Source organism: Thamnophis sirtalis, unplaced genomic scaffold (assembly GCF_051295495.1).
Source record: "Thamnophis sirtalis isolate CommonGarterSnake01/CBP01778 unplaced genomic scaffold, rThaSir2_p1.2 scaffold_3, whole genome shotgun sequence".
NCBI classification, from domain to species: domain Eukaryota; kingdom Metazoa; phylum Chordata; class Lepidosauria; order Squamata; family Natricidae; genus Thamnophis; species Thamnophis sirtalis.
Window position 1 is genome coordinate 103,222,864 of NW_028261383.1, and position 15,393 is coordinate 103,238,256.

Below are 15,393 nucleotides of genomic sequence, written 5' to 3' on the forward strand. Positions count from 1 at the left end.
CACTTCTCTCATATTTAAGTCCTCCTCACCCTGCCTCATCTTCCACTCTTTCGCTTGAGCGGAATATAACTGGATTATTGTGGGTGGAAGAAATGCCTGATCCATGCTGGATCCATTGTCTTTCTGTGATTTCATAATTGGCTCCATAACTATGTGAAACTATGTGAGCTTTTTTACGGTGGGTAGCTTCCAAAATATCCTGAGTCATGCTTTACTCAAATTACCATTTCAGGAGGACTTCACTCTTCCCTCATTTGTTTCAGGGCCAGTACAATATGCTGAGTTGTTGTGCTATATCTGCAAGTTCATGCCCTCATGGAAGTTGTGAAAATATGGGAAAGTTAAGAAATCTATTAAGCGATATGCATCAACAAAAGGCAAGCTGGTACTATTAGCATATTACCTGCTAACCTTTTACTTTGTCACAGATCAACATGTAGGTGGAGTCTGCCATGGCAATTCTGAAAAGGAAAAAAAAATCAACTCAGTCCACGAAAGCTACTCTTTAGAATCTAGATGAATCTTGTGTAATCTCACTGATTTTTAGTCGTAATCCTTGAAGAATTTATGTCCTGGTTTCATAGATCTAAATTTAGGGATGTAGAACCATGTGCTCCCAATTGGTATTTGCTTGTACTTTACCATCAAAGTCAAGGACAGAGGCTGTGCTGTCATTTCCCCATTGAATTGCTGTGAGAGGTTTGTGTCTGATCTATATATCCTCACAAGTGTGAATGGAGTGTCCTAAATCAGCTCACATGCCATCTTCCATGCCAAGACAACTAAATGATTGAGAAATTCACGGCAGAAGCTGAAACCATCTTGCCACAGTTAAGTCATTGACAACTTAAACCAGCCGAGAGTTTTGGAACTTCAAAGTTCTCCTCTTTAAAATTGGGATCTCTTTTCAAAAGCTAATCAAACTAAACTGTTTAACTGTTTAAAGTTGATAATAATTGATTTACTTTAGACTCTTTCAAAGCTTTTATAGAAGTAGATCAGAGGTGGGTTCCTGCCAGTTCACACCAGTTCGGTAGAACCGGTTCGTCAAATCTACCGAACTGGTTAGAAGAGGTTCCACCAGTGGACCCGGAAAGCAGGCCACACCTACAGAAGAGGTTCCAAAAATTTTTGAAACCCACCACTGACACACACACACACACACACACACACACACACACACACACACACACACAGAGAGAGAGAGAGAGAGAGAGAGAGAGAGACTCACACAGAGAGAAAAAGAGAAAGAAAGGAAGAAAGGAAAAAATAAAAAAAGAAAAAAGAAAGAAAAAATGAGAGAGAGATGAAAGAAAAAAAGGAAGAAGGGACAGAGAGACAAAAGGAAGGAAAGAGAGAGAGAGAGAGAGAGAGAGAGAGAGAAGGAAGGAAGGAAGGAAAGAAAGAAAGAAAGAAAGAAAGAAAGAAAGGAAGGAAACACATGGCCGGCAAGCCACTCCCATCAGGTCACATGACCAGCAAGCCACTCCCACAAAGGAGGCCACACCCACAGAGTAGGTTTGAAATTTTTTTGAAACCCACCACTGAAGTAGATTTATAGAAGTCTCTCAATGCAGCAAATATTCTGTACATGGTCTACACCATTTCAGGTCTACTCAAAGCATTGATATTTCCACCAAAGTTGACTTGAAATATTCCGATTAATAGCTGTCTGTAAATTTCTAGTCAGAAAAGCAATTGATGGGTTGATAGGTGTTGTCATGAAAGCAAGTGAAATGCAGCAGCTGGAAAACTGTAACTCTTCCCAAACAGAGATCTTGACAATTGTGATTTTGCTGCTCCAGGAGATGGTTGGCAAAGTTACAGTGGTAAGCTAGCTAAATAGTGTCTTGTCTATAAATCTCCTGTTTTGATAGAAGATAAGATTCCTTCTACCTGTTGCTCATCAGTCCCGTTCTTCATGCTGTTTCTCAGTTTAATAACATCATTGCTAGAATTTTCACTTTCTATCATTTGTATTTTATTATATAAAATCCAAAAAAAGAAAAGAAAATAGAAAATTAAGGGAGGGAAAGGGAACAGGGAAAAGGGGGTGTGAGATACAAGGGGAAGAGAAAAAGAAAGAAAAAGGGGACATTGACTTCCAGCTCTTCCTAGCACAGTGCAAGATAAACACATTTCAACCTCATTTGCTTTTATACATTAATATAGAATAGCCATTTTTATAACACCAAATCTTTCTAATTAACAAAACCAAGATCAAAGTTTCACTTCACAAGCACCAATTCCAGAAGTGATACCCAAAGAACAACATATTTTTTCTCTTTAAATAAAGTAATCATTTTAATCAGTCCTGTTTTATCTTCAATGCTATGAAAATAACATGTATTTCTATTTGCACCTAGTAATCTTTGTGAAATTGTCACCATTTTTATTTACAAAATTTATTATATTCTTTCAAATTCTTTGGCCTTATTGGAAAAAAGGGGGAGGGGGAAAGAGACCTTTTCTCCCCCTTTCACCCTCCTTTTTCCTTCAAAGTACTAAACTTTTTTTGGGGGGGGGGAATAGCTAGAATTTTGACCACTGCAGTAGATAGGACAGGAGGAGTGGGCAATAGTCCCAAGAAGGAATTGGCAGATGTAGCCTGCATTGCCTTTACAGCAAATACATAGAGAGGCTTAACGATAGAGTTCTACACAGATGGGAATCTAACCACCGAACAAGCATTTTGTTTGCTAAGAAGGTGGACTGCATCTCCTTTGTCAGACACAGTGAGGTAGGAATATACTAGTAACCTACATTTTGTCAGGGTCATTATGTGAAATAAGCTATCTTTAGGGATTCCAGAGAATGTTTGTGGTGAGATGTACCCTGTTTTCAATAAAATAAGACCTCCCCAGATAATATGCCCAATTGGGTTTTTGAGGGCATGCGTTCAAATAAACCCTCCCCTGAAAATAAGCTCTCCCCCAAAATATTGCAACACAGCAGTAGCCATGAGGTAACTACACTTGCTGCCTCCTACACCTCAAAAATAATAAGACATCCCTGAAAATAAGGCCAAGGGCTTATTTCAGGGGTCAAAAGAAAATAAGACCTTGTCTTAGTTTCGGGGAAACACGGTATATAGCAATAGCAATAGCAGTTAGACTTATATACCGCTTCATAGGGCTTTCAGCCCTCTCTAAGCGGTTTACAGAGTCAGCATATCGCCCCCACAGTCTGGGTCCTCATTTCACCCACCTCGGAAGGATGGTAGGCTGAGTCAACCTTGAGCCGGTGAGATTTGAACCGTTGAACTGCAGATAACAGTCAGCTGAAGTGGCCTGCAGTACTGCACCCTAACCACTGCGCCACCTCAGCTTCCCCTCATACATCCTTATCTTTCCCCCCATACACCCCTCCATACATTCTTATCTTTTCTTTTTCAGGCCTGTTTATACCGATAGACCTCAATGTATGACCACAATTGACCCCCCAAATTTATGTTGCTAAGTGACAAATTTGTGAAATCAGTTTTGCCCCATTTTATGACTTTTCTCTCCACGTTTCTTAAATGAATCACTACAATTCTTATAATAGTAACACAAGTTGTTAAGTGAATCTGGTTTTCCCATTTGCTTTGCTTGTCAGAAGATCGCAAAGGGGGATCACATGACACAGAAACCGTCCTAAATGTGAGTCAGTTGTCAAGCATCCAAATGTAAATTATGTTGATTGTGGGAATGCTGCTTTTCATCAGTTTGAAAAATGGACATAAGTCACTTTTTTCAGTGCTCTTGCAACTTTGAATGGTCACTAAATGAACTGTTATAAGTTGAGGATTACCTGAATGGAACAAGGAAGAATGAGATAATGTTCTGTTCATATTTACTTGAAAATATTATAGTTCTCATTCAGAGAGTTATTCTCACTGTCCAGCAAACACATGTGCCATTTTCTCCTGCAGAAAACATCAAGTGTTGGTGAAGGATCTGATGTAGGCAAGCAATGATTTTTTTCTCTTCTGGAATGCTGGTGAAGAGGGCTATAATAAGCATTATGATAAAATTCAGAAGAAGTTATCTGTCTTATTAGTGGCATCCACAGGTTCTTAGCAGAATAAAGGGAGCAGTGTTATATTGCAAGCTCTGCCACTTTGGGACCTGTAAATGATATAGAACCATCTGTAGAAAAGAGGTGAGATCTATGTCATGGCATTCCTGGCATCGGATTAATTCCCCTTGCCCTACTCTGCTGTGCAATATTATATGTGAGAATAAGACCCATGTATAGTAGGAGGCCTGCTTACATGTTTATAAAATTACACATTTGCTTAGTATAAATCACAATGAGAGCAAATTAAATGGTGGATAGATGCTACACTTTCCTAATTAATTAATTGATCGGTTCAATTAAAACATCATCAAAGAATTGGACACTGACTCTTTTAAAGTAATAGACAATTACATTGAACAGATTTCCAGTATTGCTGGAAATCAGTAAGAGTATTCAGTAAAAACTCCATTCCAACTTATCCTTTTTATGGAAATTATATTTATAACTATATAATTTAGCATGGGGGCAGAGGTGAAATGTTATGATATTTCTATTCTTCTCTTACAGTACATAAAATCCATGGACAGTTTGATCATTTACTGAAAGTTCAATTTACTTGACATGCGTATTTCTATTACCTCTAAGTTTTGTGTCGTCTTTTTAAAATAAAATTTACTATTATATGCTTTCCCATATTTCCTCCCAGTGTGTCTAAGAAAGGTTAATTGCTTTCTTATAAAATACTGTACAGAAAGTGTGCCAAAGTGTGCTGGAGTTTACAAAGGATTTTCCTGATCAGAATCTGATTATTACCTCACTGAGCAAACTTGATACCTTCCCAGAAAATCAACAAATTGTACAACATGGTAGAAAGACAGTTGCTGCCCATTTGTTTGAAAGATTGCAAGCATTTTACCTTGATAGCAAAGAAAAAAAATCTTGATGCAGCCTTCAGATATCGCTGCCAGATATGCCCATGTCAAATATAATTGTTTAGGGGAGGTGTGCGCCTATATGTTTGCTCTAAGCATTAAGTACTCACTGGCAACCCAGCCCTAAGTGTCACAGTGGAGCCATTTCACATTCTTCATGGCACTTGAGAACAGCTTGAGATGTGCAAGAGTGAAAGACATACAGTACTTATGATCTGGAAATTCCTTGTACATTTCAGTTCTCCCCCTTCTAAAAATGAAAATAGCACCGGTTTATTATTATTATTACAATTATTATTTGGTACTTGATTGAATGATACTTAATGCTTTGTGATGTGAAAACGTTGTCCTAGTACTCATCGTTTGTTTAGTACTCAACGTACAAGCTAGAACTTGTTGGTATCGGTTGCTTTGTGTCTCACTACTACATTATCCCTTATGGAAAATATCTGCTTGGTACTCATCACTTTTGGTATTCATCATCCTTCCCAGAACCAATTAACGATGCATATCCGGGTACCACTATAGATAGTTTTAAATCCAGAACATTGATAACATTCTATTATCTTTTGTTCATCAGAGGTTTCTAGAGTTGTAGCATAGAAAGAAAGCACTTAGCAGCTCTTAAAATCAGGCTGAAAGTAGATTTGATTTTTAAGTATGGATTCTGAAAGCCAATAGGATCTTTCTAAAGGATAGAATTTTGAAACTCAATAGTGTAAATCTAAATTCAGCTCTAAATTTCTGACTGACTTTACTCTTTGATTCTATATCATTGTCCTCAACAGGAGAAGAACTCTACGCCATCATAATATTTAAATTCTTAAGCCGAATTGTTAAGCATGAGGAAAAGCTGGCATGAAAAGTAGAAATAGATTCACTCATGTGAAAAGAATAAGAAATGCTGTTTTAAGTGGCATAGTTTTTTATACATTGCATTTGTGTTTTGGAATGTGTAGATGTAGAATTGGACTGTAAATTATAGGTAGTTCTTGGCATATGACCACAATTGGGACAAGAACCTCCATCGCTAAGTGAGTTATACCTGATTTACAATCTTGTAAGGTGAATCACAACGGTCATTAAGTGTATCCCATGGTCATTAAACAAATCTGGTTTTCCCCATTGATTTTGCTTGACAGAAGCCTTCTGAGAAGGTTGCAAATGGTGAGCATGTGATCCTGGGACATTGCAACAGTCGTAAATACATGCCAGTTGTCAAGTGCCCAAATTTTGATAACATGGCCACGGGGATATTATGTCAGTTGTAAGTGCAAGGATTGATCATAAGTCACTTTTTACAGTTCTGTCATAATTTCAAATGGTCACTAAACAAATGGTTGTAAGTTAAGGGTTACCTGTACAACATCTTGTGAAAATAATATTTAAATCAATAATAATAATAATACAGAAGCATAAGGTAGTATGGACACGAGGAATCATTCAAAGTTGCACTTTTCTCCCAATTTTATCATACGTGTAAATTCCTCTTAATTTATAGGCATCGCTTGATAAGGAAAGTGGGAAGAATAGGAGGATCCTTATGTGGTATAAAAGTTGTACTGTATGTCCATCCTTGTTAGTTAATTCATGAAAAATAGTGAAATCATTTCATCTAAATCCTCTGTGACTAGAACTGGTGACTCTGTTTTCACTGACTGTTGATGAAGATAAACTACTTATCAATCAGATTAGTGGAGTATCAATTTCTTTCCTGACTTCTCTGTCTGAATTTATTAATTTAAATGGAAGTTTTAAGTAGGGAAAGATTTGCAAGTGATACAGATTTCCACATGGATTCTGATGGATTTTTTAAAAGTGGGCTTGACATTCTCGAATATTGTACTGTAAGCTTAGCTCGATCCTGGGAGAATTATATAAATACTAGTTACAGTCTCGGAAAAAATATTATATAAACAGACACAGCACTCTGCATATGTAGGCTAATGATTTTTTCATTGTCTCTATTGCATTATTATATATTTCTTTATTATTTCACTGGAAGTTAGTGATATCTATACATACATCCTTTCTTCCTTTGATCACACGCCGCAACAGTAAAAATAGAAAATTTCTACTTAATTGTAATTTCCCATTCATGCAAATGAGTAACCATGTAAATGAGCTTCAGATTAAAAACTGTGAAACCAGTTGCCCAAAGCTGGTAACCATAGGATTCAAGTTCAAACAAAACAGGAAGCTTTAGTTCATTGAAGATTTCCTAGTTTCGTTTTATTTTTGATGTGTGAAAAAGGCAGAGTGAAGATTAGATGTGCAGCTCAAAACATCCCAACAAGAGTGTTGGTCCTGGCATCTCTTTGATGCATGGCACCCAAAATATTTTGGAAACTAAAGTCAAGATTATTGTAGTATTGCAATCAGGTATTAAAGCCCAGCTTTGTACCTCTTCTAATGTTTTCTTATTATGGATTGAATAACCACTCTGATATTTGATACATTGTTCAGTGTGGACTGCATAATGTGTACTGCTGGGTATCTCAGGATACAGAGAAATCTATTTATGAAGATATTACTTGCTGAAAGCGAGCTTAGTTAAGCAACTGTATCTTCTTTAGCCAGTTAATTCAATTTACACATACAGTCAATATTTAAATAGATAAACTAATTTCCCCTTATTTTAAATGATCTACAAATTTAGTGTAGATTGAACTATATGAGACAAGGGATACTTTCCCATGTGAAACAAGGACTGATGTTTCCTTAGAAGGGTACTTAAATAATTCTTAAATTAAAGAATTAAATTAGCACGTGTACCTTTTTAACAGGCTGAAACATTTGTTGATAAGTTGATTTAAAACTTTGCAAACCTCATATTTATATAAAATATAAGCTGGATCCAAATTTCTTAGTCCTGATTCTGAGATAATAAAAGAGAGCAAGGATATTTTAAGCTTCTTGCTTTGCAGACATTTAGTAATAATTGGTTAAGTAGAACTGCAGTAAAATGCAAAAGGAGATGTGTAGCCAAATCTCATTTGTTTCAGACATAAATCTGTTAGATTTCTCTTATTAACATCAGTTATTATACTTACTTTCTATGTGAAATACTTTTACCTTTCCAGTGTACTTCCATTTGGGTAGTATCCTAGTTATAAAATACTTCAATCATTTTATATATAGAGAAACAATGACAAAAACTTCCAAAAAGGTTTAAAAATGCTACTTGTATATAGAATCCGAGAGAGGGGGAGAGGGAGGGAGGGAGGGAGGGAGAGAGAGAGAGAGAGAGAGAGAGAGAGAGAGAGAGAGAGAGAGAGAGAGGGAGAGAGAGAGAGAGAGAGAGAGAGAGAGAGAGAGAGAGAGAGAGAGAGAGAGAGAGAGAGAATAAGATATGCTGTGTTTTAAAACAATTACAAGATTGCTGTTTAACACTAAATTATAGTGTGATTTGGATAATTCAGCCATTGTGACTACTATAGATTATTCAACAAACCACAATTTGGAAAAATCCTGGCTTAAACCAATGCCCAAAATCAACTTGAAGGTCATTCATAGCAGGATAAAGAAGTCTGTGTTTGTTTGTTTGTTTATTTAAGGAAATTTATATTGCCACCTATTCACACATGGTGACTCAAGGCAGCTTACCAGAGTATAAAAACCTGATATATAAAACAATAAAACTAATTAAAGACAATTAGGAGGGATTTCACTTTTCATGAAAAGTAAATGAATAACGGATATATGCTAGTGATTCATTACAGTGTATCCCTGCATTTCAGTCAAATTTAAGGTTAGTGCAGTCTATCAAAGTGAAGGCTAGATTTGCAAATGGAAGTTGGCTATGCTGTCTGTCTGTCTTCCCAAAAGTAATGATTTAGAAAAAAGATGCTGCAATAGCTTGCCCGCCATCGAGACTTGCTACTTTCCCCACCCTTCTGCTTCACATTGGCTTTCTGTGTGAGACATTTGGAGTTTTGCCTTCTTTGGCAAATCATGTATAACAGCATACAAAAGGAATAGGATGCATTCGAAGAAACTTTGTGCTTCACTGGAATTTTACAAATGACACTAAGTTGTAATTCATGACCAGTCTAGCTAAAGTCTGGATGATTCTGAAGATCTTTGTAGTGTAAATTCAGCTAGTCCTCTACTTACAACCCCAATTGAGCCCAACATTTCTGTTGTTAATTGTTAAGTGAATTTTGTCCCATTTTACAACCTTTCTTGCCACAGTTATTAAGTGAATCATTGTGGTTGTTAAGTTAGTAACATGGTTCTCAGGGGTGGGTTTCTCGCCCCGTTCCAACCGGATCGGTTGGAACGAGGCCGGCGGCGTCCTCACGCGCGCACGCACGCGGCGCGCGCATGCGTATTAGCGTCTGCGCGATTCTCCAGCTGCTTCTGGAGGATCGCGCAGGCGTTCTGCGCATGCGTGGAAAGCGCGACATTAAAAAAAACGGGTAAGGAGCGGGCGCGGGTGTGCGGGCGCGCGGGGGCGCGGGGGGGGCTTCACCGTTCCCGGAAGTTACTTACTTCCGGGTTCGGCGACCAACCGGATCGCAGGGACCGGTGCGAACCAGTTGAAACCCAGCCCTGATAGTTCTTAAGTGAATCTGGCTTCCCCATTGACTTTGCTTGTCGAAAGGTCGCAAAAAGTGATCACGTGGCTCCAGGACACTGCAAACGTCATAAAATATGAATCAGCTGTCAGGCATCCAAATGTAAATCACGTGACCATCGGGGTGCTGCAATATATATAAGCGTGAAAAATGATCATAATTTTTCAGTGCTATTGTAACTTCGAATGGTCACTATATAAACTGTTGTAAATCGAGGACTACCTGTATTCTGAAATTGGTGTGTTGTGAGAGAGAGAGACCTAATCCAGATATATCTTTCACTTACCTAGCCTAAACATGATTTTCTTTTTATTAAAAAAAATGCAGCATTTCATTTGGAAACAACTTGAGATTTGGCAAAAGCTCCCCCAGTTTGAAAGACCACTTCCAACACAATACATCTCTTGCACAGCAAAATCTCCCCAGAACCATTTGATTTTTACTGGACTAAATTTGGATTTATTTTCTCTTTTTCCCTGGATGTTTTTTGCTTCTGAGCTTTGCTGTTTGTTATTGTAAATTTTTAAAAAATAAACACATAACAGGAAGCATGGAGAATTGTTGCACACCTCCCGACAATGCCGATATCTGTTCTCTACCCCAGAATGATATTCACGCCAGTGAGATAGATCCAGAACTGAACAGAACAACAACTTTGATTTATAGAAATAGGACCATATCATGACTGTGAATCCTGACTATGTAGGCAGCTTGGGAAACCTCAACTGAAATGTCCACGGATTGCCCAAAATAATATAACAGACTCTAGATCAGGGGTGTCAAACTCGCAGCTCACTGGCTGGATGGGTCACATGCTGGTCCTGCGCCTGCCCAGTTTAGCGAAGGGAGAAAAAGTCCTGATACATCACATGACGATGCCGTGACAATGCAAGTTTGACACCTCTCTCTAGACCACTAACATCAGAATTACATGCAAGATTATTTTCATTATTTGGCTGTTATTCCTTCCTTCTGCATCTCTGATCTTTCTGCAAAACACTCATTGACGATTGTAATTAGATCTCCCTTATGGTAGCAAGCAATGTTGAACCTTACATGGTTCAACATTGCTACAACTAATGGGGGCCTCCATTACCTTTTATAGCGGAAAAAAATTATAATTGTGGTCAGGAACTGAGCACATGGACCAATGCAGAGCTGCTGTAGTCTGAGAATCAGCAGTGAATATCACAGGAAGTGATATGGTTTCTCAGCAGGGCTAAGTTATTTATTAGTTTTGTATGCCGCCCACTCTCGGAAGACTCAGGGCGACCAAAGTTGACTTTGGTTTGGACCAGCAAAAAAAATAAAGAAATGTTAACATGCATCAACCCAGAAAAAACACCGTTTTTTATAACTGCCAGTTTTAATACAAGCAGACTTTCTGATGTTCCCTGCTGTAATGGCCAACAGATTTCATTCATAGACCACTTCTGGAAATTTGGGAGACAGATTTCTGACACAAGATGGGTATGGAGCTCTTACACATTCAGTTTTCTGCAGGCAGCCCATGACGAAATAGGAAGAACTTTGGAGCCCGCTAAATGTTACCTAATCCAGGTTTTTGTTTTCATCCTGGTTTAAAACAAGCCAAGGAGAAGAACCCAAGGAAGACATGAGCACAATAGCCAGCTTCTCAGAATATAACTCCTCTGCTTCTAATTATGTAGGCAATTTAGATTATTAACCATTGATTCTCCATCACATACAGATATTTCTTCAGGGAAGAAAGGACATATAGATCCACAAACAGAATTCTAATGCATCGACAAGCAGCAGGTTAACATTTCTCACAGCTGTCCTCCACACCAATTCATTTATCTGCAGCTTAATAATGGAAAGTGGACCATGCAGACCAACTCATTTTGTACTATTTCGGAAATGGATTGTAACCTGGAATCTTCTAGTTTTCTGGATGATCTATAGAAGATCCTCAAGGGTACAGTTTCCCAGTTAATGGTAACAACAATAAAATGGCTCTCCTTGTCTTTAGCTGTATGGCTAAAATAACTAGAGTTGTGGATAGGGGAACTTATCAGAAGTGTGTTTTTGCATGAAGAAACTGCAATTGTATCCCATTCTAGACTGCTGGACTCAGAATTCCTTAAGTCTAAATAGGTTGTTGCATTACGTTATGTTGGTAGATCTCAAGATTCTAGTAAAAGTAGGTTTTTTACTTCATATGCCATCTTTCATTAGGAGCCACAAGTTGGTATATTCTCTGGTTTTCCTCCATAGTAACAATCCTATGAAGTAATTTGGGCTAAGACAGACTGTTTGGCCTAAAGCAGTGGTGGAATTCAAATAATTTAACAACTGGTTCTCTGCCCTAATGACCAGCTGGGTAGGTGGGCCTCAGTGGTCATGTGACTAGGTGGGCGTGGCTAACTCAACATCACTCACCTTGATGGGCGCTTCACCCTAGCTGTTACAATGTAATAAGGGTTAACCAGAGAGGCAGTTTCTGTAAGCAGGGCAATAAGGATTAGGCTAGAAACAACACCAGAATGTTTCCTTCCTGTCTTCCTTACAGGATTAGCCCTGTAAAGTGGAAAGAAGCAAAAGGAGATTTCTTCCAACAACCGGTTCTCCTGATTGCTTAGAAAGTTAACAGCCGGTTCTCCCGAATAGGTGCAAACTGGCTGAATCCCACCACTGGTCTAAAGTGACTTAGTAAACTTTCAGGGTGGAATCTTCCCACTCCTAGTGTATCATCCTATGTGCCACACTTTGCAACACTAAACACCTCATTCTCCTGTAATGTTCAGTATGTAGGTATGTTGTATGTTTGCATTTGGAAGTGATCTATTTGTTCATAAAGAGAAATAGCAGTCCAGCAGATTGTTTTTCATGAAATTTCGGGGATGGGGGGGGAGAACTATTGTGTTAATCAAATTTCCTGCAGGAAGCTGTCAACTCGCTGCTTCCTTTTCAACTGTACTCTGTACTCTGACTGTGCATATACTTGCACAGTCTGTACTTGCTGTGCATATAGGTTTCACTTCCTCCAGCTTTTGACTAGTAATGGAAGAAAGATTAGTCATCTTCTACAACGATCAGCAGTGCTTTTGTGGCCACTCCAGCTCAGACACATTGCCAATGTGCTCCTAGCTATCAATTTTGCCAACTTTGAAGAAGAATTGTGCATGGACAGTTCTAGTCACAAGATGAGGGTGAAGAAGGGAACCTGTGGGATAATCTCAATCATTTTTCTCCATCCCCAAATTTTGTAATTCTAAACTTTTTACACAATTGTATAGTATTTGATCATATTGAACAAGTTCTTAAAGATTGCTCTGTTGATGGCAAGGATGCCGTGAAGACATGTATTGGAATCCGTAGAAAGGAGGATTTTGAAGCTTGAATTTGATAAAGAGTTATCATGTGCCATCTAAGAACATCAGTGTATGATAATTCAAAGCTGAGGTGGTACAGTGGTTAGGGTGCAGTACTGAGGCCACTTCATCTGACTGTTATCTGCACTTCAGCGGTTCTAATCTCACCGGCTCAGGATTGACTCAGCCTTCCATCCTTCCGAGGTGGGTGAAATGAGGACCCAGACTGTGGGGCCGATATGCTGACTCTGTAAACTGCTTAGAGAGGGCTGAAAGCCCTATGAAGCGGTATATAGGTCTAACTGCTATTGCTATTGCTAAATGATCACTACATGGCAGCAACATTTTTCTAACATTTCTTTGTTGCCATCTAGGGCTCATCAGTAATTTTGCATATGTTCCTGTTTGATGGAAGTGGGAAATGGGAAAGCAGTTTTAAATTTAGAGATGTAGAAACCACAGAATATTATTTGGAGAGACGTACCTTATCAAAGATTATTCTGAATTCTTTCCACTATTGCAATGGAAAATAAATAAATAGTTCTTTATTTTCTTTCCATAGGATAAATCAAATGTACCTTGGATTGTTCTTGATTTATTTAGTTATGAATCAAAGGATTTGTGCAAATATCTTGTCTTTTATTATAGAAATCTCTCCCAGTGGCCTAGAGCCTCTGTATCTTTGCCTGTTTCAGTTAAATCTGAAGCAAAAGTAAGACAGAGAAATTATTCCCATAGGCTTCTTCATGTCAAGATCTTGGGAGCAGCCAAGGAAGCTAAGAAGAATGGAGAAGTCATAATCTGCAGGAATTCAAAATACCTTTGAATACATTCAAAACCTTTACAGCAATGATGTTGATAAGAAGATGATAAATGGTAACAAAACAGAGGAAGAAGGGAAATAAATCAGGAAATTGAAAAAGAAAAGAAAGAAGATGTTGCAAGTGCTATTTGCCAAGTTCTTTCTTAAAGGACATGAACACATTTCCAAGAGTATCTTAGTTGAGTCTGTGACCGTAATAAACATTCCATTCTATAAAAGTATCTTCCATTGAAGATTAAATGCTGGATATTGCTATGTGGATTCACAATTCACAACAGAGAAAATCTCATTATGTTCATGTTCTGATGCAGAGATTTCTTAACGAAATGGTAACTTTTTATTATTAGCTATTACAATCTCTTTTTGAAGACTCGGAGTTCACTGATTAATCTAGAATGAATACAGTTGGGTTTTAGTGCACCCAGCTCTCCTTTGTGAGTACATATTAATCAGATTCTGCAAATTGATTGGTGTGAGTGGATAAGAGCCTTTTAAAGCAAGAACTTACACAGGTTTTTTTTTTCCCCCAGCTAAAAGAGTGGCAAACACAATGGTTACCAGGAGGCCACAGTATTTTGCTGATGCTTGCGGAAAACAGGCCATTAGCAGAAACCCAGCTAGACCCTGGGCTGGTAACTGAATCTTACTTCAATGGGCAATGTGACAATGTCCTCCTTTCAGTGGAAATTGGGACAACCTTTTACCTGTGCAATAGGAGAATAACCTCACAATCCCGATGATCAGAAGCTTACTTTAGAAACATAAAGCAAGGCATGTGACACTCTGTTCTCCTGTGGTTTGCTAGTCCTCTGCTCTCTCCTCTCCTCTGATGCCTCAAGTGGCCATTTCTCTGGCTGATAGTAGGACTGCTCCTAGATGAGCTCTATCCTTTGAGATCTTTCTTTTCTTATCAGGTCAGCTGCTTTCTTTGGCAGACTAGTTTTTTTTTTTTATCTCACAGCTCAGCTCCACTTGAGCCAGACAGTCTGTCCTTAACTATTAGTCTTTTATTTCTCCTCCATTATTAGTATAATAGCTCTATTTTGTGCAGCGTTTTGCTAACAGGACTTGAGTATTTCCATGTTTATGAACAAAAGGTTCTCTGATTTTGAGTAGCAGATAGACATGAGATGAGCTTTCTTTCAGCGACTCTGGGATTGTTAAACCCTATGAGTTTACAAAGTGAAGTACAATCAACAATTGTAGCATTTTATTTTGTTTATATTCTGCCTTTATTATTTTTATAAATAACTCGAGGCAATACTCCTTCCTCCTCCTGTTTTCCCCACAATGACAACCCTGCAAGGTGAGTTGGGTTGAGAGTGAGTCATCCAGTTGTCTTTCATACCTAAACTGGGACTAGAACCATCTCCTTGTTCCTAGGTTACCACCTTAACCAATAGACCAAAGTGGCTTGTATTTGTTAGATTTATTTGTATCTCTCCTGTGGGATTTTAGATAATTTTTTGCAGTAGAATTCAGAGAATGACTTTGACTAGTGTGAGATATTTATTGATTACCTCTAGCTGCATTGGGAGACAATTCATGTTTATTTAGTTTAGCATCATTAGTGCATAGAAAAAGATAAGATAAATTTATACCCCAAGTAGGCTTGGACAGAGTAGTTTCTGGGAAGTTTCCATTCATTGTTGAACGAGTTGGTAAATTTATTTTAATCAAAAACCTCAACTTAATTCTTTTAACTAATTTGTGCATTATGT

General features: G+C 38.2%; 1 protein-coding gene across 2 annotated transcripts in view; it reads left to right on the forward strand.

The window, feature by feature from the left end:
* ADRB2 (adrenoceptor beta 2) overlaps nt 1-15,393 on the forward strand; it is a 72,928-nt gene that overhangs the window by 12,008 nt on the left and 45,527 nt on the right. The window contains exon 2 of one of the 2 annotated variants that reach the window (XM_087709630.1): nt 13,588-14,806. The exons of the other annotated variant lie outside the window; for it this stretch is intronic. Within the exon in view, the coding sequence (XP_087565756.1) occupies nt 13,588-13,649 (62 nt within the window). The 3' untranslated portion in view covers nt 13,650-14,806. Of the gene's footprint in view, nt 1-13,587; nt 14,807-15,393 lie in introns of those variants that run through there. 2 annotated transcript variants of the gene reach the window in all.